The sequence below is a fragment of the Stegastes partitus genome, unplaced genomic scaffold (assembly GCF_000690725.1).
Source record: "Stegastes partitus isolate 25-593 unplaced genomic scaffold, Stegastes_partitus-1.0.2 Scaffold1823, whole genome shotgun sequence".
Taxonomy (NCBI): domain Eukaryota; kingdom Metazoa; phylum Chordata; class Actinopteri; family Pomacentridae; genus Stegastes; species Stegastes partitus.
This window is the reverse complement of record NW_007579554.1, coordinates 59,874-84,239: the sequence shown is the minus strand read 5'-3', so window position 1 is coordinate 84,239 and position 24,366 is coordinate 59,874. Positions and strand designations below refer to the sequence as shown.

The window sequence follows — 24,366 nt, the reverse complement described above, 5'->3', positions numbered from 1 at the left end:
AAGTTGCACTCGCAGCGTTCGCGAGGGAGCACTAAATATTTCTCTTTGTTTGTTTTCCAGCGTTGCAGCGGGGAGGGTTTTGAAAGCGAGTCTGCGTTTAACAGAGGCTCAGATGCCGGTTTGACAGATATGCAGAGGGTCGCCGTGTGTTATCGCAGCACTCCAACAGAATATTAAAACATTGTGGATATTAAAATATTCCTTTTCGCGCACGCCTCAGAAGTATTTTGTTTTAATGGAGCGCTGTAGTTTTTTTTTTTTTTTCCGATCCGATATCTGCTCCGGCTTTGCTCTTTAGTTCAGCGAGAGGAAATGAAAAGATGAAATCTCTTTAAAATTGAATATATTGTGGGATTTTTTTGTTTTTTTTTTTGTCCAGGAGAGCGAGTTGCTACGAGCGCCGTAATAAATCTATTAATTTCACACAACTCCCAAGTAAATGGAAACACACACAGACTAAAGAGAGTCCTAAAACACAGATGCTGTGGTCCAGCTAGATTAGATTTTTTTTTTTTNCTTTTATATAGTCTGTGTGCACATTTGCGTCACAAATCCGCAGCTACAGTTAAAAAAAAGTAGTTTCTTTGCGTTACTATTCTGCCTGTTTACTTGTTTGGTGAACATCATTGTGTGGTTTCAGCTGAATCTGAACCCCTACAACCTGTTTTAAATGCTCTGATTTACCACCTAAGTTCTCATAACGCCCCCTCTTATTAATTATTTGTAATAAACCATTTAAGTTAAGACACATAAACAAAACTCCTGCAGCTTCAGTTCATACATTAAACACACCAGTGTGACACACGGTCCTCGTCCAGATTAAATCACAGCTTTGAATGCTCTTTAAGCGCTAACTCCTGAAATATTTGTTTTGCATTTTGAAGAGCTCGTCCACGTTTCCGCCCACGCAGGTGTTTTCACACACTTTGCCTGATTGCTGGACTGTGTGGGTTCGTGCACGTTGTTCTGCTGCTGCTGCTGCATCAAGGGCAGGGCAGCTTCCACCTTCATCATCCTTATTATCGCATCATTTATTCACCTCGTGTTCCTCCCCCAACTTCAACCTGAAAGAATCGGTTCGAGCGCCTCAAACCGCCCGTTTGAAGGCAGGTTTTTTGGGGAATTTGTGTTTTTGACAGGCTGTGAAAGGAGCGTTTAATTCAGCTTGTGGAAACCTGCAGCCTCCCCGTTGCCCTGCAGTGGCTCACCTTCCAGCTGCAGCGTAACATTACCACAACGCTTCCATCCCCTTTCTGCTGCCTTGTGTCTTTTAGTCGTGTGAAGGGTTTCTTTGATATTTCTACTTCGTGTTATTGATGCACATTGTACTTATTCGTGGCGGTTAAAAAATGAAATGAAACGGCGCCCCTTCGTTAACCTGCAGGCCGGTTTGTTGCTAAGCAGCCAGGCTCCGATGAGCATCCCGTCGTAGGTACCGGCGGCTCGTTGAGGATCTACACGAAGGCCTCGCTCTGCTCACGGTGATTCTAGTTCGTCAGGCGCTTTGTGACATCGACGGCAGAAACCCTCCGAACCGACGGTGCTCACGGGAGTTAAAGCTGAAGAGAAAACACGAGCAAAGTGTGGCGTCCTTAACTTGCTTGGACAAGCAAGGATACGCATAATGCATCAGATTGTCTGTAGAACTGAGACATCTCCATCTTATGTCACGTGTTGTTATGAACTAGTCCATCTGAATACACCTTTATAAACCAGTATTACTTCACCTGCTGCTGGTATCAGAAGTAATTAATGCTTTATCAGTTTGGACGTGACGTCCACCCGATGAGCTTCTGTTGTCGTTTGCTTACCAGATGTTGGTTTTGGTGGAAACAAAGTCGACTTAACATGAGATCCCATCAACCGGTCACTTGGTCATCAATGTGTCTGATTCAGTACAGTCCAACTGAGTCTCTATGGGGTCATTTTTTATTTCTTTGTGGTCATTTTGTGTGTCTTCATGGTCCTTTTCGTCACTGCTTATGGTCATTTTACACGTCTTTTAAGTCATTTTGCGTCTCATGATGATCATGTTGGATTTCTTTGAGGTCATTTTGTGTCTTTGTGGTAATTTGGCGTCTCTTTAGGGTCATTCTGTGTCTCTTTGCTGTCATTTTGCTTCTCTTTGGGGTAATTTTGTGTCTCTGTGGACATTTTATGTCTCTTCATGGCCATTTTGTGTGTCTTTGTTGTCATTTAGTGTCTCTTTAAGGTCCTTTTGCATCTCTTTGTGGACATTTTGTTTCTTTTTGTGGTCATTTTGCATTTCTGAAGTCATTTTGTGCTTCTTTGCGGTCATTTTACATTTCTTTGTGGGCATTTTGTGACTTTTTGTGGACGTTTTGCGTCTCTTTAAGGTCATTCTGTGTGTCTTTGTGTTTATTTTGCACCTCTTTATGATCATTAAAGTCATTATGTGCTTCTTTACGGTCATTTAATTTCTTTGTGGACATTTGGGTTGTTTTATGGTAATTTTGCATCTCTTTGAGGTCATCTCGATGTGCTTTGCGGTTATTTTGGGTCTCTTTATATTCAGTCTGCATCTCTTTAAGGTAATGTCGTGTCTCTCAGATGTCATTTTGGGTGTCTTTGTGGACATTTTGCTTCTTTTTGAGGACATTTGGATTGTTTTATGGTAATTTTGCGTCTCTTTATGGTCATTTTGTGTCTCTTTGCAGTCATTTTCTGATTGGTTGCGTCACAAGTAACAGCTGATCAGCACTGAACAATAAATGCTCAGTGTATGGAAAACATTCATGAAAATAAAAACAAAAATAAAAATAACAATAAAGTGAAAATATAATAAATTCCAGTAAATGAATAAATACAAAAGAAGACGTTGCAGCTGCTTCTCATAGTCTCACTCTTGCACTTCTTAAACTTTATGATGATTCATTGACTCCGTAGTTTCGATGACTTTTTTCTTTTTTTTTTTGGCTTTGTCCAAAGTTCCAGTTAATGAAGCGTTTTTCAACCTACGGCTGAAAATATGATCCTAACTGCCACAAATCTCAGCAGCTGCCAAACGATGCGCTGAGTCATTGGCCTTAATTAAAAACCCAGTCAGACGCATTCTGGTCATTTTTTTATCCGCGAGCCTGTAAAAACATCTTTATCGCTGCTTTAACGTGAGCGTATAGGATTCAGCCTGTTTGTTCCTCTGTCCAAGTCTTTATAACGTCCGTCTCCTCCTCTGCAGCGGCGTCGGGCGTAACTGGGGCTGGGCGTCGGCGGGCAGCAGCATCCTGGCCGAGTTTGGGACTCTGCACATGGAGTTTGTTCACCTGACCTACCTGACAGGAAACCCCGCCTACTACCAGAAGGTAACCCACTGACGTCGTTTTTCTCTTTAACATAAAGTCCTGCTCCTCTATGGAAACAGAACGACCCTGAGGGAACTTAGAAATGTCTTCTGTGCAGCGTGACACACAAATGATTCTAAAAAGTACCATTTCTTTGATTATTTATTTTACAAAAATGCAAAAAAACAAATACTCAACATGTCCACAGGTAACTCTGGAAACAATGGAGGCTTCACCTGTTAAAGATGTTCAACTGTTTTGTATTTTTAGCTTGTTTCCTGTCTGCTCGGTGTGAACACTGCCTGCAGTTCAGCCCAAAATATGCTGAGTCACTAGTTATGCAAGTTTTTGTTTTCTCTTAATCTGGTTAATGCAGTTGGTTTATTTTTGGGAAAATTTGTAAGACGTGTGGAGTTTTTCTAGACAAACTGAGAGTGACGTGTGTTTAGTTGTAGAATTACCAGTTATGATTAAGTTAAAACGATATAAATCATAAAAAACAAAAGGTTTGGCTATTTTTAAAAAAATTTTTTTTACAAAATTTCAAAAAAACTAATCAACATGCACCAGCGTAAATTCCCCCTGAGGAACATTGTCCTTTTAATTAATAAATACATAAACCCTCTGTGTCAACACTGCCTGCAGTTCAGCCAAAAAACAAGAGATGTGTAGTAAAGAGTTTTTCCCGACAAACCAAAAGTGACCTGTTTAGTTGTAGGATTGCTGGTTACCATTAAGTCAAAATGAAAAAGAAAAAGTAGATTTTTTAAAAATGTGTTTACGAATTTAAAAGAAAAAATCTCAGCATGCGCCGGGTTAAATCCTCCTGAGCACCGTCGTCCTTTTCATTTCTGAATATATAAACACTCTGTGGCAACACTGCCTCCAAGTCAGACGAAAAGAATTTGAATTTTTGTCACGAGACACTTGAGCGAGAAGTTGTTTTTTTTTACAGTATCTGGTGGTGCAAGTGTTTTCTTTTTCTTTTTGCAAATCTTTAAATGTAGAATATAGTGATGAGATTTCAAGATTTTAAATTCAGATTTGGTTAATTATCCCAACAGAACAGCTCGTCACACATGATTAGGACGGTTGGAAAGTTGAAAATCCGGCGTTGTTTTAATTTCTGTCTCTGATAAATGGTGTCATTTTGCTTCTTTTTTGCTTTTTTTTAAAGGTACCACGACTTTCAAACGAAAAATGTCTTTTGAGGTTCAGAGGTTGAAGAACATAAAAACAAATCTCACATAAACGAATTAAACGAGCGAGTCAGGAAGGGGAGATGTTTCCTTCTTGCATTAACACTGGTGTGACTGCTGTGTCCAGGTGATGCACATCCGGAAGCTGCTGGCCAAAATGGACCGACCCAACGGGCTTTACCCGAACTACCTGAACCCCCGTACGGGCCGCTGGGGCCAACGTGAGTACACCTGTCTATTGACCTTTTGATTTCCTCTGTCTTTACGTAGCAGAGCCATGAAGAGCAGGAGGAGAGATTAACTCTAAGTGGAGGGACGACGAGCGCTGGAATGGATCCTCTCTAATGAGGACAAATTGAATCGAGTAGAAGACGATGGAGGACGGGGGACGCAGTATTCCCACTATATTGATTAAATTTGGCGAGCTGCCCGGGGAAATTAACGGCGAAGTGAAGTTCGACACGCGGCGACACACGAAACCCGTCGTTTCTGCTCCGAGTAAATTCCCCCGCAAACGTGTAATGAAGCTGAAGAGACAACAAGTGCGTCTGTCGGTTACACCTGAAAACAACGTGGGACAAGCAGGCGCTTTGTAATTACGGTCACGCCGACGAAATGCAAATGCGGGATCAGAATACGAACACGTGAATCCCAGCGGACATGTTTTTAGCTTAAGCATAGGTCCAGTTTCAGGTAGCTCTGATTACTTCTCCTGTTTGTTGGGGCGGAGAAAGGATCCCGCTTCACCGCATGTTTGGAATAAAAACGAGTAAAAGTGTTCCTGTTCTGTGCAGAAAAGAATGCTGCTTTTTCTAAGTTTATCTGAAGAGAGCAGGTTAGAAGTCAGAGTTCAACAAATCACATGAGCGCCTCCCAGACTCACAGTATCTAAAAGTATTTGTACTCCTCATGAATATAAAAACTCTACGTTCAACTCTTAGTTAATGTTTTGTGCTCATGTCCATCCTTTGTGTTTCTTGACTTTGAATGGAAGCAGCTGTAACACGAGCAGTTTCCCCCTCAGGCATCGATAACGTGACTCTGAAGTCCAGACATCTGCAGCAATATCTTTAAGTTTCATCTCTACACATATATATATGTACAGATAAAACCAGACGTTTACATCCACTGTATAAACTTGTAACTTCTAACCTTTATTCTTCTCACTGTCTGACATTAAATCAAACTTTTCCTGTTTCAGGTCAGTCAGGATCACCAACATTAGTTCTATTTGTTAAACACCAGAATAATGACAGAGAGAGTTTTTTATGACTTTCTTCAAAGTCAGAAGTTTCCGTCCATCTCCTCAGGATCTGCTAGCGTTGCCTTTAAACTCTATGACTTTGGGTCAAACGTTCTGGGTTTCCTTCCACAAGCTTCTCACAACAGTCTAATGAGTTCTGGTCCATTCCTCCTGACAGAACTGGTGGAACTGGGTCGGGTTTGTTGGTCTCGTTGCTCCACTGATGTTCTCCAGGATGGAGATCAGGGCTTTGTGATGATGGCCACTCCACAACACTGACTTTTACCTCTTTTCCACCAAGGAGCACCAGGTGCTTAGTGCTGGTGCTTGGTTGGTTCCAATCTAAGAACCTGTTTGCTTTTCCATCAGCCAGGAGCCAAGTTCGAGCCACGCCATACGTCACTCCATACGTAGCCGTTTACTGAACAGCGGACGTCCACACAGGACTCCAGACAGACTTTTTAACCAGTGTGACCAGCTTTCTCATTTGATCGTACTTCCCACTTTGTCTCAGGTTAGACATGTGACTTGCTGAACATTTTCTTATCGATAGACGCTACAGTTTACGATGTTCCCCGAACGCCCCACATAGCAGGCTGCGGTAGCGGCTGTTGGTGGCTGCGGTGCTCAGACCGGTGTGTGACCAAAGATGGCTTTAAAAAGAGTAAACTAGAGCGTTCTGACGTCAGATTTGTTCAAGATGAAACCCAGCGATGTTTTCTCATGCGGCTTTTTCTATAAACAGCACATGTAGGTTTTTCATGAGAAGACCTCATGTCTAAGCGTAAATACTGCAGAACACCAAAGTTATAAAAGTACTGTTTTCCACCACCGTGGTGCTGCTGCTGGGACACAGTTGGACCGGGTTTCAATGGTTTGTGAAGAACTGCTGTGTGTCCCTGGACTTATTGCAATACATCTGTGATCGGACCAGAGACGTCCTGGTGAAAAACAACACAAATCACCGCTTGTGTGTCCCATTCATTCATCGGTCTCGGTGGTCTCGATGACCCCGCCCCCAGCTCCTGACGTACTGGTGCTTAGCTCTGGCCCAGCAAAGAGTTGGTGCTCACGAAGCACCAGTTCTGAGAGCCTGGAGCCGGTGATTAGGCGGTGGAAACACAAAGAACTGGTGCCAAGTCAGGCACGAGGACGGAACTAGCACTGGAACCAGTTTGGTGGAAAAGGGCTATTTGTTGTCCTGAAGCCTCTCTGTAGCTAATCTGGCACTATGCTGAGGGTCATTGTCCATCTGAAGACCCATTAGTGTCCAAGCTTTACCTTCCTGCTGATGTCTGGAGATGTTGCTTCAATATCTCCACATCATGTTCTGTTCAGTGTCTGGTTCCTACTGTACTGATCACACTAACTAAACATCAGGTTTGTGTACAGATGTGGGTGATGTGCTGGTGTCGCTGTGTTTTCTGCTTCACAATCAGAAACACCTCCGCTGTACGAACAGGAGGAGCCGTGACAGACACTAGACTGCTGTCTTCAGTGAGACGTGATGAACGCAGACCTTACTGGATGTCAGTTACGTTTTTAGGATACAGAGGAGATACAGAAACGCTGATAACTGACCTGCGCTCACGGCTGACAGCAAACTGCTCTGTCAGGGTTTGTCTCGCACGGCGCCGTCAGCCCGCCGAGTCGTCCTCCAAACATTTACCCAGAACGTCTCACGTTTCCTTTCATCCTGAGCGTTTGTAGACGTCTCCCCAAAAAATTACTTGGGAGCGTTTCAAGTTGCACTCGCAGCGTTCGCGAGGGAGCACTAAATATTTCTCTTTGTTTGTTTTCCAGCGTTGCAGTGGGGAGGGTTTTGAAAGCGAGTCGGCGTTTAACAGAGGCTCAGATGCCGGTTTGACAGATATGCAGAGGGTCGCCGTGTGTTATCGCAGCACTCCAACAGAATATTAAAACATTGTGGATATTAAAATATTCCTTTTCGCGCACGCCTCAGAAGTATTTTGTTTTAATGGAGCGCTGTAGTTTTTTTTTTTTTTTCCGATCCGATATCTGCTCCGGCTTTGCTCTTTAGTTCAGCGAGAGGAAATGAAAAGATGAAATCTCTTTAAAATTGAATATATTGTGGGATTTTTTTGTTTTTTTTTTTGTCCAGGAGAGCGAGTTGCTACGAGCGCCGTAATAAATCTATTAATTTCACACAACTCCCAAGTAAATGGAAACACACACAGACTAAAGAGAGTCCTAAAACACAGATGCTGTGGTCCAGCTAGATTAGATTTTTTTTTTTTTGTTTTACTTGTCGACAAAACAAATGGATGCACTCACGGACAGATAGATAAATGGAGGGGCTCATTAATGGATAGGTGGCTTGGCAGCCAGACTGATGTACTTGTAAATGCACAGACTTTGGGCCAAAGGCACGGAAAAATAAATGGGCGGAAGATGGAGGGAGGGCAGATTGATTGATGGATGAATGACTGCATTAACAGATGGATAGTTAGCTGGCGAGCTGCACGACGAGGCAGGTGATGATGGATGTTTGTGTTTGTTTCTGTGTGTGCGTGAGTCAGGAAGTGAGTCTCTCTGGGAGTTGTGTGAATTATTGTGTAGGCGGGTCGTTCCTGTAGCGACTCTCCACAGACCTCCCCGTTGACGAAGGACGAAATTCAGCTCCAAACTTTAGAAATTCACAAAATATATTTAAATATATATTTAATAGACATTTTTACTTTCTTTTTTTCTTTTAAAATCCATGAGCTGTTCTCAAGTCTGCATGAGTAACCATGATTTATCCCCGTCTCCTGTCACTAGTAAAACATATTATTTTCACAGTTTGGGCCTTTTTTTTGTTCGTTTTTTGTTCAGAATGTAAATTAATGCTTTTTTTCTTCTAATTATAATTTTTTCAAAAAAATCTGAATATAATCTTTAATATACCAGAGCACAATATCTGCAAAATCACTATTAATGTTTTTTCTTTTATATAAACAAACATCTAAATTAAATTTTTTATTTTTATTTTAAATACAAAAAAACAAAACAAAACTGTAATTTAATGTCAAAACAAAAAGCAGAATTGCTGTTTATTGAAAAACTGATTTTTAATGTGGACATTGTTTTAAGTTTGAACCTGTATTTTAACATGTGAATTAATGCACTTTTTTGTGTTATTTTACTAGTTGTTGTTTGTAATTTAATAAAACAAGAAAAGTCTTTAAAATAACAGTTAAAGATTTTTGTAAAAATACATATATATGATGTATTATAATTATTGTAATTTATAATAATATTGTATACATATTATAATTGATAATAAAAAATATTTTTTTTATTACCGTTTTCCAGTTCCTAATATACATGTTTTTTTTTCTTTCAAATAACTAAACATCTATAAATTCACATTCTTTATTTTTCCATTTCAAATACAGTAAAAAAAACAAAAAAAAAGGGCCATTTAAGGTCAAATATTGTAAACAAAAAATAAATGTCATTTCTAAAGATCCAGATTTTTGATATGGACATTGTTTTATGTGTTTTTAACATTTAACATGTAAAATAACACTTTGTTCTGCGGTTTTACTAGATTAGATCTTTAATCGATTAAAACAGGGGAAAATGTGCAAAATACCAGCAGACAGTTGAAAAATAATTACCTGAAAACGTTGACATTTTACAGTGTGGAGTGGCCTGGACACATTAATTAGCTGCCACCGCGCCTCGTTGCCGTAACCAGCTTTATTGATTACAGGGAGTTTGGTGGGAGCTCCGTTATTAATGTGAAACTGGAAGGGACGCGGGGCAGAAATGTCCTTGAATGTTGATAAATTCCTGCGGCATAACAAATGATGAGGCAAAGGTTCCCCCAATGATTTCACCGTACTTCCTCTTTATTCTCTGCGCTGTGAGGTAATCACGTCCAATCATGCGACTCTCGTGCCCTTGTCCAGTCGATTATTGTCGCCGGACGACTCTGTGCAGAGGTTTTTTTTTGGGAGGGGGGAAGAAAAATTGAGCTGCGTTTCATGAAAAAGCAGCTTCAAGCAGCCCGAGGCTCGAAATGTTGGCGCTGCACAGCCGGCAGAGAAAGCTTCATCAAGCAAAAAGCAGCTATATCATAAAAATAAACAGCAGCGGGGGAGTTCAACACGTGCTCGTCAGCTTCTCTCAGGGTTTGTTCAAAGCAAAAGAGAACCATCGCAGTGAAACTACGCTTAGAGACAACCAACCAAGTACTGCACATTTCTACTCGTGTCAGAAGAAAACAGTAACCTTGATTAGCTGAGGATCGCTCTGAGGTGTTTAACAGGACAAACCGTTGTCCAGTCACGTCTCTTTCTTGTGTCGTGACATCTATACCTTGACTTAAATAGTCATTTAATCGAATGCTGCCCACTTGGTATGTGAGGATTATATTGAGTATTGCAATCAACATTTGTGGTGCGCTGCTGACTTAAGCATGTTTAAGTCACTAACTTATGTGGATAAAAGGCTTTTTGTTCCCCCTGTAAAAACCTCTACGTAGCATTAGATTGTGTATAAAAGATGGTTTTGAAGCATTTTGTCTTCGTCATGTTGGTCTTTTGAAAGTGTACAAAATAAACAAGGGCTGGATGTGATTGGAGAACCTAAAGACCTGGCTAATTTTATCACCTATTTTCCTCAAAATGGAAGCAAAACGTACAAAAGGAGCTTCATGCTGTATTCAGAAAGTCCGTAAACTAGTGAAAGTCATTCAGAAAATGTTTACTGAAGTCATAAATCAAATGACAAGTAGGGTCCTTTTCTCATAGATGTCTGTACAGTCAGACTTCATTTTGTAACCAGAGGAGTCGCCCCCTGCTGGCTGTTAGAGTTGATGCAGGTTTAAGATAATTCTGGACGACTCTGTACATCTTTTCTGTACAATCTACAGTGTTGTTAAGTTTTGTAGGAGGCTGGACTTCAAACTTTGGGCCAAAAGTCCACTCACTGAGTTCTGTCTTCGAAAACAGAAAAACAACAAAAGACTCCTCTGGAAGCTTCTGAAAGGCTTTTACTTTGTAGGTTTACAGGATACAGCGGGCGGTTACAGTTTGGACTGGAGCACCGTGACAATCTGATTATTCCTGAGGTGTGTCGGGCACAATAGGAGGACATGGAACAGGATATGTGGGGATTTTACGACTTTCCACTGTTTTTAGGCACCATCGATAGAACCTATGTACAAGTCCAGCAGCAGCGACTTCAGTTGTGACTCTTTAATCGATGAAATATAAAAGCGTGGATGATGTCGATCACCTCTTACTGTCTATTGTCATAACAAGCAAGACCGTTAAAGAAACACCAACATTAATGGGCACATGAAGGAACAACTAAAATCCGTAATACCGTGAGACGATAACGTCTATTTTCAGAGGATGTTCCCAGTATGTTGGACGAAATCTTGTCATTTGCATTTCCATTTTGAACACCTGTAACTGAAGCAAAGTCGAACAAGGACACACCACGTCCATTTAAATTCACCACGGGGCCGTTTAGACTGCAGCGAGGCTGTCTGGTGTTCGACATGTTTGCTGTTAGCGACGCCCAGAAACAACACAAACCTCCAGCCAAACTCCATCTGCAGCTACAGTATCGTCATGTGTGAGTCAACAACCAACATCTGTACGTTCTGTTTGTAAAATTTTGAACTTGCGGTATCAGGCACCTTTGTTTCGGTGTTGCGACGTGTTTGTACATGAAGAGAACTCCGTGTGATTGAATCATTGGTATGCCTGAGAAAGCGCGTGATGTGTTTGAAGGGCGGAAGCATGTGTCGAGAGAGTAGCACTGCTGCGTATGAACCTGTCTTTTGTAGTGTAGGTGTGTAGACACCAGTTAAACCAGACTAATGAGCAATGAGTGTGAGCTCCTCCGTCTTAATGAGATCCTGCTGTGATTGACAGCCTTATTACTACAAGCTCCACACTTCTTACTATCCACAGTACTACCTACCTACATACACCCACTCCCTCTTTCCAAAATACTTCACTCACATAGGCACAACCTGTCAAACAGTCCCTCCTTCATGTCTGGATTTCCGCTCAGCAAAATTATTTAACTACTTAAACAGAATCTGAATTAATTTCCTCTGATGTTCTGGTAAAGATTGAGGCGATAAAATTTAGCAGTTGGTCCGTACTTCTGTCTCCCAACAGCAGGAATCCAGGCACAAACATATAAAACAGCAGAGAAGACACCAGACTTTATGGTGGTTTCCGTCTGTCAGTGTGTTATGTTTTTAGCTCTGCTCCGGTAAAGAGAAGCAACAAAAAGCCAGCTGTTTTTGTTTTAGCAAAGTTCTTCATTGTGTCTTAATATAAGTAACAAGCAACGAAGCTAAATCAGTGACAGAAACAAAATCAGAAGGCAGCTAACTGTACTCGCTCAGTAAGCTACAAAAGACAACAACTACCCAAACTGAAACCCAGTAATAACATGAAGACAACAAGCTTCAACCAGCAGCTAGCAGATACAGGAAAACACAACAAGAGCTACAGAAGTACAAACAAGACAGAACAACTCGCCCCACATAGTCTGAATGACCGGATGTAGACTTCAGGTACAAGTTTTCAGAATCCCAGTTATTACAGGAAGCAACAGCCTCATGGCAGCAACCTACATTCTGAAAATGACACAGTTAGCTTAGGAGTTTGCACAACAAAGTCGTTCCTGCTTGGTTCTTTTGGAGAATTTGCCACTTTAATGAATGCTCGCCTACCAGGACAGTCCCTGAATCACTATTTTGTAGGGGCACCATCACTGCATCCTGGGCTCAGTGCCGCCTAAGACAATTGCGATTGTTTTCCAACTAACCGGATGGAGGCTTCGGGTACAAGTTTTCAAAATCCCAGTAACTACGCGCCTTATAGCAGCAACCTACATGCTGAAAATTAGCAAGTTTTGCTGAGGATTTTGTGCTGTAAAAGCATTACTGCTTGGTTCTTTTGGTCACTATTTTGCAGGGGCACCGTCACTGCATGCTGGGCTCAGTGCCGCCCAAGATGATTGTGGTTGTTATCTGACTCCCCAGATGTAGACTTCAGGTACGAGTTCTCAAAATCTTCAAATTTTCAAAACTACGTGAAACAGCAACCTGATAGCCGCAACCTACATGCTAAAAATAGCAAGTTTTGCTGAGGATTTTGTGCCGTAAAGGCATTCCTGTTTGGTCACTGTTTTGCAGGGGCACCATCACTGCATCCTGGGCTCAGTGTCGCCCAAGACAATTAAAGAAATAAAAACGAGCCAGAGTGTTTTTGATATCGAGGTGCAGTCGGACCATTCATGCTTTTGAGATGCATTTAGCAATGCAACATTATCAGTTTGCACACATTCAACAGGGTCTTGAAGAAAGCTCAAGGCCACCGGGAATCAGCGCATAGTGTCTTTGTGTCGCCTGATTTCCATACATTTCATTATCAAGTCTGTTATTTTTTCAGTTTTTTGATTGATTGCAACAGCTTGCATGCAGTAGCTGTGTCGATCTCATCCACACTTGTCGCCAACTTTGTGGCAACTTTTCTGGATCCGACACAAGAATATGATGTTCCATTTCTTTATTCTATCTATAAAACTTTGACTGGCTCCACAGCAGACCTCCTACTTGCTGAAAGAAACTGACCCTCTTTGTATTTTGCTGGCATTTTTTCCCCATAACTGTGCCTTTTCCAGGTTTCATAAACCCTTTTATTTACTCTCCAATAATTGTTGATTGCAGTGGAAAATTACATTTTATTTTTGGCATTAGTGGTGGTTAATTAAAGTTTATCTTCGTTAAAAATGAGCTCTGCCCGGCTAGATGTTGCCAGCTGTACAGAATGTGTAAATAGTGATTTGTTTGCGACGGCTCGCGTTGTGCATGAATTTAAAATGAAAGTGGAAACTAAAAACATGGGGGGATCAGTGCTGGGTTGATTGCTGCATAGAAATGAATTTTTGCTGCTTGATAACATGCAAAGATGTTTTTAGTATTACGGCAGCAGCGTGCGCCCTTGACCTTCGTTGTGAAACAGAATGGGAGCGTTGTGAAGACGTTCCCTCGTGGTTTCATGTGCGTTTGAAGCCACCTCCTCAGCAGACCCTGCCTCTGATTGACAGCCACTCCCGGCATGACCCAGATCCTTTGATTGGCACAAAAAAATGATGGAGAGCAGAAGAGTTGGGGGAGTTTGCGTGGGCGGATGCTAACTTAAGAGTGTGGGAGGTGATTGTGAAGGCAGAGGTTTAGGTAAAAGGATGAGGGAAAACGCTGCAAAACGATGAGACAGGACTTGAATGAGCTCCTCCTGTTCCAATTTGTATTTTAATCTGCGTTTCTGCTGTTATTTTCCTCTTTACATTCAAAAACTGCCTCGTGTGAAAGAGCGTTCGGAGCTGTGGGTGATGTATTATCCGTCTGCTGGCCTGACGCCGCACTCGCCAATTTCTGTGATTTTACTTCGACTAATCTGTGTTTTACACCCCGCGATGCACCAAAGTGCACATTTGAAACAAGTGTTTTCTTGCTTTCATGCACAATTGCTTCTGATCTTTGCCCATATTTTAGGATAGAAATCACACAAAGGCTCAGTGTGTTGCAGGAAATCATCAAATACATGGGAGATAGTGGCAAAGTACAAGATTAAAACGGCAAGGAAGTCTTCGGAGTGTCTGGTTATCCACTGGATTATATGTAAGAGTACTTTAGAGAGAATATTGTTGACTGTGTGATGGTGGTGAGCCGGACTTCTGCAGGACAATGTATGAACCGGGGCTTTTTGTAATATATATTGCGATATACAAAAACAGTTATATAGAATAGGTTTAAATCACCAAAACAGTGCAGCCTGGTCCACTGGTTGTGGACGGTAAGACCTTTGTAGATCTCTGTTGTCCGGCTGGAGCACAAGTCCGTCATAGCTACAGGTTATTCCACTTGTGACAGCTCTGTTTCCATTTTTCATACAACTCTGGGATGACGACTAGAGTAAAACAGGTGTGCAGTTGTCGAGTGACTGGTTCACGTTCGTTAAACCATCTTTGGTAACTGTGTTAACTTGTGTCATGTCTTTTGCAAAACTTCTTCTTCCTGCCGTTTCTCAAATGGTCTGTAGCTGTACAGTCGTCGTACGGAGCCTTGTGACGCTGATTTAACTGGTTAGTTTGGTGGTTTTGTGTTGTGGAAACAATCAGAAGTACTTTTCTGTTGGCAAAATATTTCGCTACCAAAACGTACTTTCCTTGTGCACAAGTCCATGTGTGTGGACTAAAACATGTTTCATCAAACTAGATGAGTTGTAGAAAATAAGAACGGTATGAGGTTTTTTTTGTTTGTTTAGAGCATCTCAAAAGTTCTTGCTTTCCTTCACATTGCACTCACTGTTACTTTTGCATGTCGCAATGTCAGCGCTGGTAGAAGATTTCCTGCAGCTGCGGTATCGATCATCTGTCCACAGCCTAAATGCCAAGTACATTAGTACTGTGGAGTACAGGGTGTATGTTGTGCACACAAAGGACTCTGGGTCCTGAGATTGCTTAAATGTCTGGAATACTATGAACATTTGTAAAAGATAGAAGTGTTATATTGATTAGTATAAAACCAACCGCACTACTAATTATATCATAAAAATCCCTCCAAAAATGAGCGAAAAACCAAAACAAAAGACACTAATTGAAGATGAACTTTGACACAGAACATGCAATCATCTATTTTTTTTCTCGTGAAAGCTGCTTGTGAATTTAGAGTTTTTGTTAAATATCTCTCAACGTTGACGAAAAAGTCTGAAAGGTGAACAAATGTGGCTTAATTGTGGCCGTGCTCCTGTGAAAAGCCTCCTACTCTGTTGTGTTCACTCTCACTTCACTGCTCATGAATTAGTGTTTGCGTTAACATTTAAAACCCACACAGCCAAAGTCTCTCCTCTTTAAAACTCCATTTTAGTCAGAGCTCAGAGGTTAACTTCAGAAAGTTTTCTTTTTATCAACAGCATGAAGCGATTTCCAAAGTTTGTCGACCGGGTTCGCGAAGCTATCGGCAAAATTAGCTTTTTCAATCGGGATAAGTTGAACCCCATAAAATTAAGCCAAACTTGGCTCAGAGCAGGTGAGAGCTTCCATTTCTGCTGGGAATGGACATTCAGAGCACATGTCAAAGGACCAGAGACGATCATTTCCTCACATCATTTATGGCATTTGGTAGAATCCAGTCGTCTATCCATCCGCTCGTTTTCTGCTGCTTATCTGATTCTGCTCGGAGCAGCAGACAGATAAAGTGGTTTAGAATAAAGTAGGTCAGATATCTTTATTCCCCCCAAAAAATGTGCTCCAGCATTACCTGGATTCACATGTGAGATAGGAGGCGATGCTTTCTGGGTTAGAACTTTGGGCTTTTTTTGGGTTGGGAGATTAATAGCTCAAAGATGTATCGTAACACAATGTTCTAATGCAGCCAGTATTGATCATTATAATCATTTTTAACCACCTGTTTTCAATAAAGCCCAACAGAAAAGAGGTTTGCTTTATATTTCACCGCTTTACTTCATTGTGAGCCAGTGAAACTACGCAATACAGAAAGTGCCTGTCATTGTTCGTATCATTTTATCCTCCAGGACAAGGTTCTTCCCGTAGAATATGTCTAAACCTGAACCTACAAAGGTCTAATTAAAGCTGATTCATTGTTAATCATTTAATTGCCATCAACACTTTACCAGAATGAAAATATGTTAGCGGATAACTGAGAAAACAACAAACATACGTGTCAGTAAATGTATCAGCTGTAGTACCTGGTTGTGCCACTAGGTGGAGCGTCTTACTGTTTATCACCGTAGCGGCCACTTGGACTACCGGCAGTTACGTTTTGGCAACCAGAGGGCATTGTGGGAGTTTAGCTAGCAACGGGCGCCATGACAGAGTCTTCTGTGATGCTTCATGCCAGACCTTGGTTCTTGGAGGTGAACTGGAATGGCCTGGAGGGTTCAAAGAGGTTTCATCTTGACCCCTTAGACATCCACGGAGTTAGTTTCATGTCATTAATAAGCGATTACTGATTGATAAGGCTGCTCTAGTAAAATACCGTTGTATCCCAACGTCTTAAGGGGATCTGGGCTCTTTTTTTTCCTTTTTTTCTTCCAGGGAAACTCAAACTCTCATGACTGGAACATACAGCAGACTCACAAATAAAACAATTTATGCAACCAAATATCATTTACATGACCAGTAGGTCTGCCAGCCCATGTGACCAACATCCTGTGATGCTGTTTGATTGTTTTCAGCTGCTGTATACACCTTCAAGTACCCCACAAACCAAGTAAAGCCATCTGGTGTAGCAGGGAAACACCAGGACAGAGCTGGTGCACTGTCACATCCTGACACAACCAAAGATAAATACGACATAAACCAGCATTCCTTCACGTCTGTTGTCTGCCTCCCCTCTCTGGGTTGCTGCAGCGTTCGGAGGTTGGGGGAATTACTGAAATAACCTCCTTAATGCTAAGTTGAAGAAAGCGTTTTATCCCATACACATGCATTATTAAATAAAAGCCGAAACACCCCAGAGAACGACTGTCTCGTTGAGGCTGCTGATGCTGCAGGAACACCTGCTAATTCTGTTATGGATATCATAAAACACATTACATCTGTTGCAGTTCTTTCCTTAAAAAAAAAAAAACCTCTGAAATGTCAGACATTGCCATCAAACAGTAATTGTGTTGTGGTACAAACAGCAAATGATTCCCACTTATTGACATTTTACCCTAGAATCACACTTGTAGAATAATTTCAGCTCATGTTTAACAGGTTTGTTTCTTACTTGTATTGCTGACAGCGTGTCTCAGAGTGGTTGCATTGAAGCAGGTTCACATGTAAACTCCACACATGATCACACATCAGCACACGCTGCCCTCAGTAATGTCTCCAAGGTTGTTTGTGAGGTTTCGCACTCTCTCTCCGTTACAAAAGATGAATAATTCATCGCTTCGATTGCTTTTTCATCTTTGCCGTTCCCACCCCGTCTTTGCGTATTTTACCTACGGGCATGTTAATCACATACAGACGAGAATCTCCTTGATGAGACACAAAGCATCTGCTCCGTTATCAAATGTGATTACGCCGGGCTGAAGAGATAGTTATACATAGAGGGTGAGAGACGTTCTGGTTCCACCCGGTGAAGTCAGAGCTGAATAAACCCTTCATCCATGAAAAGGTGATGATTCCTCATCTATACGTTGGAGATTATCCTGCTGCAGTCACAAGTCTGGAGGAACACGTCTGATATTTCCTTCCTGAAATTCGTGTCTTGAGTATTTGCCCAGTGCTGCTTCTTCTGCATTAGTTTTGCCTTTTATTTTGTCATCATTTGTGTTCATAATGAAGACAGAGTGTGTTGTGCAAATGTCGGCACCACACAGTCATTACAAAACCAAATTTTCAAAATGTTCTCGCTACACTTAGTTTTGCAAACCTTAACCTCACCGGCGTCTTTTCTTCGCTAATGTTGTAAATAATGTTTTATAGGTCAGTGGAATGGCTCCTGAAATAGACCAAAGTGCCATTAAACTGGGCTCAAAGTGTCCTCTGGAGAAAAAGAAGTTATTTTCTTCGTGAGATCCGGCGCTGCCAGACGCTGGCAGGGTCCCATCTTCACCATGTGATGTCCTGCAAATTAGGACAGCCATGAAAGCTGTGTAAACTTTGATGAGGACGATTGGGGACACTGAAATGTGAGCACATCAGGGAGAGGGTAAACAAAACTGGGAGAAAAAAGAGAAGAGAGGAGACACGCTGCCAATATATTGTGGATGTGGAGAAGAAAAAAGCACCCAGGGCCTCGGTAGATGCTTTTGATGCCATATGTTGCGCTCTGCCAAGGACTTTGAGGCAAAGTCGAAAAAATGAATAATTCACTTTGGCTTTCTCATTTGACCGTCTCTCGCTGTTTTTCCTCTTTCTCTCCTCCACCTTTGCTGTATTTTCAACTCCTTTTTTTTCTTTTCTCGTCTCTCTCTCTGCAGATCACACCTCGGTTGGAGGACTCGGGGACAGTTTCTACGAATACCTGCTGAAGGCCTGGCTCATGTCCGACAAGACCGACGCCGAGGCTCGCAAGACCTACGACGACGCCATCGAGGTGTGTTGTTTTTCACCAGCTATGTCCAACATTTTGCAAACTCTAGGCAGAAAAAAGTAACACAAACGGTTCAGGAATGCAGATGTAGTCATGCAAACTTGCACCATTTACATGCAAATATATGTACAATCTGCATTTTTTTTCCAAAAGTAACTGATGTTTAAACAGTTATGTCCAACTTTTGCAACTCCAACTAGAAAAAATAACAGCACCGGTTAAGAAATGCAGATGTAGACACGCAAATTTGCAACATCTACATGCTGCTAAGAGTTAAATCTGCAGTTTTTCCTTAGTTGTTTCAAAATCAACTCATTAATATTTGACCAATTAATCTCCAACTTAGAAAAAGTACCAGAAATGATTCATAAATGCAGATATAGTCGTTCAAACTTACACCATCTCCATGTAAATATCTGTAAAATCTGCATTTTCTTTCAACAATAAGTCATGGATGGTGATAATTAAACAGTTACGTCTGACTTTTGCAAACTCCAGGCAGAAAAAGTAGCACAAAGAGTTCAGGAATGCAGATGTAGAGATGCAAACTTGCACCATTTACATGCAAATGTCTGTACAATCTGCATTTTTTCCTGTGTTTTTCTCAAAGATAGTTTTTGTTATTTCAAAATTATCTCATGGACGGTTATATTTGGTCAGTTATGTCCAGGATTGGTGACCTCAAGGCAGAAAAAGTAACAAAAACAGTTCAGGACTGCAGATGGAGACATGAAGAGTTCATTTGCAAAAACACATAACTCCATTTTTGTAGATTTTCAGAGAACTTGTTTTTGTTGTTTGCTTGAGATAATATCAGTCAAACTGAAGCTGAGTGGATTCGACTCAGTAGAGCAGAGATAACTTAAGATCACTGATGTTGTCTCAGGTAGATGATGGAAAAGTGGGTTTTCTGAAGGTTTCTGAAGATGGAATTATCTGTTTTTTGCAATTGACCTACATGTAAACTTATAAACTGTTAAATCTGCTTTTTTTTTCCTGAGTTTCTTCAAAAACAGCTCCGACTTCATGCAGGACACGTTAATCGGTCACAGCTCCGGCTGTAAATGCGACCAGTTATCCTGCTGAGATGTTGCATTGTTTGTGTCGGGGTGGATTTAGCAGGAAGCAGATGCTGGTGGTTCTGCGGTTGATGAAGATGTCTGTTAATCAGTTAGAGTGTCAGAGATTGAGCAGAGCAGATGCCGCAGAGCAAAGGGTGAGGGATGTGGCCGGATTTTAAACTTGGCACTCGGAGCTCCGTTCGGTTTTTGCCTCTGTTTGCACTCGGTGTCAACGACCCGCTCACAAAACCCCGGTTTCCTCTTTAATGATCCACATTCTCACGCAAACACAAGCTTCATGCGTCCTCATGTGCTCCGGTCGCTTCCACCGCCTGCATACAAATGTCCACTTCTGGCCACATGCTCACTGAGAACGGTTCACTTATCTCCCCTTAATGTCCACAGTTTGTAAAGTTTCCACTGTTATTCTCTCCCTCCAGGCCATCGAGCGCCACCTGATACGCAAATCCAACGGCGGCCTGACGTTCATCGGCGAGTGGAAGAACGGCCACCTGGAGAGGAAGATGGGCCACCTGGCCTGCTTCGCCGGCGGCATGTTCGCGTTGGGCGCCGACGGCTCGCCCGATGACAAGGCCGGACACTACTTGCAGCTCGGAGCCGAGATCGCCCACACCTGCCACGAGTCCTACGACAGGACGGGTGAGGAGGGCGGGAGGCGCCGCATACACAAACACCAGCACACAGCGGCGGACGACGCACCGATAGCAGCAGCCATTAACCTCATGCTTTTAAGATGAGCAGCAACAACAGCTCGTTCAGCACAAGCAATTCAACAAAACTTCTAAAGGCTGACTTTTCCTTCTCACAGAATCTGTTTAATCAAAGTTAAAGGTCGTAAAAAGCACGTTAACAGCTCGTTGCAGCTCGTTTCAGGTTTTCAGCTTCACTGTCGGCTACGAACGTCACCAGACAATGTCGCAGTTGGCGCCGATAATGCTGAAATTCTGCGATTCCCGATGCCAGCTCCAAAAAGAAACAAAACAACATGGATTTAAACAAACAAAATCGGAAGTCTTGCAATTTGTTTTGACGTTTCTACCATAAAATCTGCCGGAGCTTCAGGGTTCCAGAGATGGAAGATGGGTTTAGGCCAACTTCCCATTCAATTCAATGGGTTTTAATGCATTTTTTTATTTTTCATTTTTTTTAATTTTTGTAAAACCAGTTGGACAAATCGCCACCAAATGACGGAGCACACCATTCACCATCGAGCTGCACGTTGTCATGATGAAAATCTAGAGAATCTGTAATAAGAATAAACCCAGGCAGCAACAATAAACGAGCTTCGATGCTTGTACATTGGCACCTTTGAACATCTGCACTTGCAGACGCTGTTCTGGAGAAAACTCAATCTTCCGTAGGCTTTTTGTACTTTCGGTTCCATCAACAATGAGTTGCATTTCAGAATGTTGCTTTTTGACTTTGTACTGAATTGTGGCTGCTTCCTCAACGTCGACCCCACGTCCCCCATCACTGACTGGTTCATACCCAACAAGTCAAAGCAGTTTGGTTGGTCTTCAAAGTCATGCAGATTACATTTTTATGGCAGAAATACAACATTTTTAGGTCTGTGTATGTAAACAAAAAGTGGAATTGAAGCATCGTTAACTGATGGCATGAGTGGAGATTTCTCTGTGACATGCTTTGAAATAACTGTTTGAACCTGAAGATTATCATTTTCAACATTTTATTACAGAGAAATATCACATTTTGACCACAACATGAGCTTCCACATCAAACCAGACTGTAGTTTCTTTACTTTGTTTTAAAAGCCACAAACCCTCGACCCGCCCAGCTGACTACGAATCAGACGCTCGTTGGTCCGATTTCTCAGCTGGTTTTTCACATTTTCAGCGTAAGTTTATCATCCGTTCGTCGGAGGCCGACTGGGATCGAGTCGGCACGGAAACGCCGGACTGTGATCTTGCATCGCGATTGTATGCGTGTAGCCGGGAAACCGCGAGGTTAGTCTGAGAAAGAGGAGAGGTTGCCGTGGCAACAAATGAAGATGGAAGAAAAGGGGGTTAGGGAAAAAGGAACAGGAAAAGGGCGGGAGGAAGAGGAGGAAAAGAGGGAGAACTCGACAGCGGCGACGAGGCTGTGTAAAATCGTCCTGTTAGTTAATGAGCAGCCGTTCGCGGCGGATATCGAACGTGTGCGGCGCCATGTTTGTGTGTTTCTGTGTGTGTTTTAATCCTTTCAGAGACGCTGCTGTCACTGCTTCGTCAGCGTCTCGGCGATTTTCCACGCTCAGACTCGTAATGCATATCGCACTTAATTAGCAGAAAACACTGGCTGTGAAAAGATGAAAAGCCGGTGGAATCAATGGGGTTGGATGGTTTTTATTGGAGGCTCTAATTCATATGAGGCTTGACTTGTAATCACCGGCAGCCGAAGCATTAAGATAAACAGGGATGATGTTTGTTTTGTCTCCCCTCTTTTCAACCTTTGATCGTTCTTTCTTTCTTTAACCGCTTCCTCTCTCCAGTGCTGAAGCTCGGCCCGGAGGCGTTCAAGTTCGACTCGGGCCTGGAGGCGGTGGCCGTCCGGCAGAACGAGAAGTACTACATCCTGCGGCCGGAGGTCATCGAGACCTACTGGTACATGTGGAGGTTCACCCACGATCCCAAGTACCGGCAGTGGGGCTGGGAGGCGGCGCAGGTAAAACCGCTCACGCATGTAGAACCGCTGCACTAACACCAGCGAATAAACCCCATGTTCATTTTTTACACACCTCGGGACTTGGTGAGACATTTTTGGCTTTATTAAATGGAGGACGGCCATGAAAACGGGGTGAAGACGGATGGAAAAAGTTCACTGCATGAGTCACGAGCTCCTTCTGCTCTTGGAAATGAAAGAGCATCACAGAGGAGGGAGCGGAGTTACAAATAGCAATGCGAGGCACATTTTTATGGGAACTGCACGCTCAAGTGATGGAAAAAACCAACAGAGAATTAAGTCTACCTTCGCTTTTAGTGATCTGTGTCATATCCAAGTGCTGTGAAATTAAAATAGCAGCCGTAAAACACACTGAATTAAAGAAAATAGGAATAAAAAGTCATAACAGAAGATGGAGTCGAGCTCCACTTGAGTCAAAACAAACGAGATGATGTGTTTAAAGTCTGAGCAGTTCTTATGTAAAAAGGTTAAACGTGCCAGAGATTAAACGTCCACAAGCATCTGGTAGTTCAGTCTCAGTCCTTGTGTGAAGATGTAAACAGTTCTGTTAAAAAAGGTTGACCTGTTTAAAACTTTACAAACACTAAGATTAGGTGACTTACAAAAGTCTAATTGCACGGTAATTTTAAAGTCTTTGGGAGATAAATTGACAACGTTTTAACTGCATGAAGCTAGCTGTGACCACGTAGCTGAAAAGTCTGAAGGAGCTCTGTAGGGTCACGCCAAAGTTTTTCCAAAAGATGGAACAATCAAAAGTCAAGGAATGATCCCAAACATAACAATGTCACCGTTAGTTTCATTAGGATAAAGTTTAGATCCATCTGGTTCTCGTGTCTTTTAGGACGTCCCATAAATAGCAGCGTTGAATCTTTGCTTTATTATTCCTCTGGGCTGATAGGTTTGTAAATCATACATATAGAAAACAATTGGGCCCAAAATGGAGCCCTGAGGAACCCCCCCGAAAAATCAGCAAAATATTTACAAACAGAGAATCTCGTATCGGTCGGATCTGAATCAAACTATTCAACCTGATGTAAGAGATGATGATGAGAGATGATGTAGAGAAGATCAATAAAAACTCCTCAAAGAGCTGATTCATGGTGATCTTAAAAAAAAACGAATGCTCTCTATAAAACTTCCACTTGAGATTCTGCTGTTTGACAAAAATGTGCGTAAAACATAAGAGAAGAAAAACATGACTTGAAGAGTTTGTCTTGATGCAAAAACCAAACACTTCTGGTTTTCCTCGTCCAGGAAGTCGACACCACATCCCAACTGGACACGATCAAACACAATATCATTCTTAGTGCCGTATTGATTTTTATCATCTTACATGCTTTCACAGATTCTCTGAACAAACACATGTTGAACCTTTCTTTATTATAACAGCTCAACAATGTGCAAACATCTGTTGACCAAAAGCCAATAATCTGTTTCTTCCACATGAAGCTTTTTTCCCCCTTTTCTTTAGATTAGTAGAGTTAGACAACAGAGATTAAAAAAAGAAAAAGTTTGATATTAGGTTTAACAGTGAGCTCAGAGTTCTAAATTCACTTCTTTACTAAATGATGCACGCTCACAGTGATTACTAAATGAAAGATCTGCACCAATAAAGTCCAAAAACTTCAAACCAATGAGAACGTTCTGCGTTTTGTGGCCGATTGAAATTAGAAATCTGATCAAATCCTGTCACAGTTGGAGTGTCAGAAGGCAGCGAAGGCAGGTCCACGGTTCTGTCTTAGATAAAGATCCAAGTTCTGCCATCGCTGTG

The 24,366-nt window shown here is 41.9% G+C and overlaps 1 protein-coding gene across 1 annotated transcript in view; it reads left to right on the top strand.

The window, feature by feature from the left end:
• LOC103372771 (mannosyl-oligosaccharide 1,2-alpha-mannosidase IB-like) overlaps positions 1-24,366 on the top strand; it is a 40,451-nt gene that overhangs the window by 2,617 nt on the left and 13,468 nt on the right. The window contains exons 2-6 of the mRNA XM_008302492.1: positions 3,200-3,323; positions 4,629-4,722; positions 18,722-18,837; positions 20,336-20,555; positions 22,405-22,577. Of these exons, the coding sequence (XP_008300714.1) occupies positions 3,200-3,323; positions 4,629-4,722; positions 18,722-18,837; positions 20,336-20,555; positions 22,405-22,577 (727 nt within the window). The remainder of the gene's footprint in view (positions 1-3,199; positions 3,324-4,628; positions 4,723-18,721; positions 18,838-20,335; positions 20,556-22,404; positions 22,578-24,366) is intronic.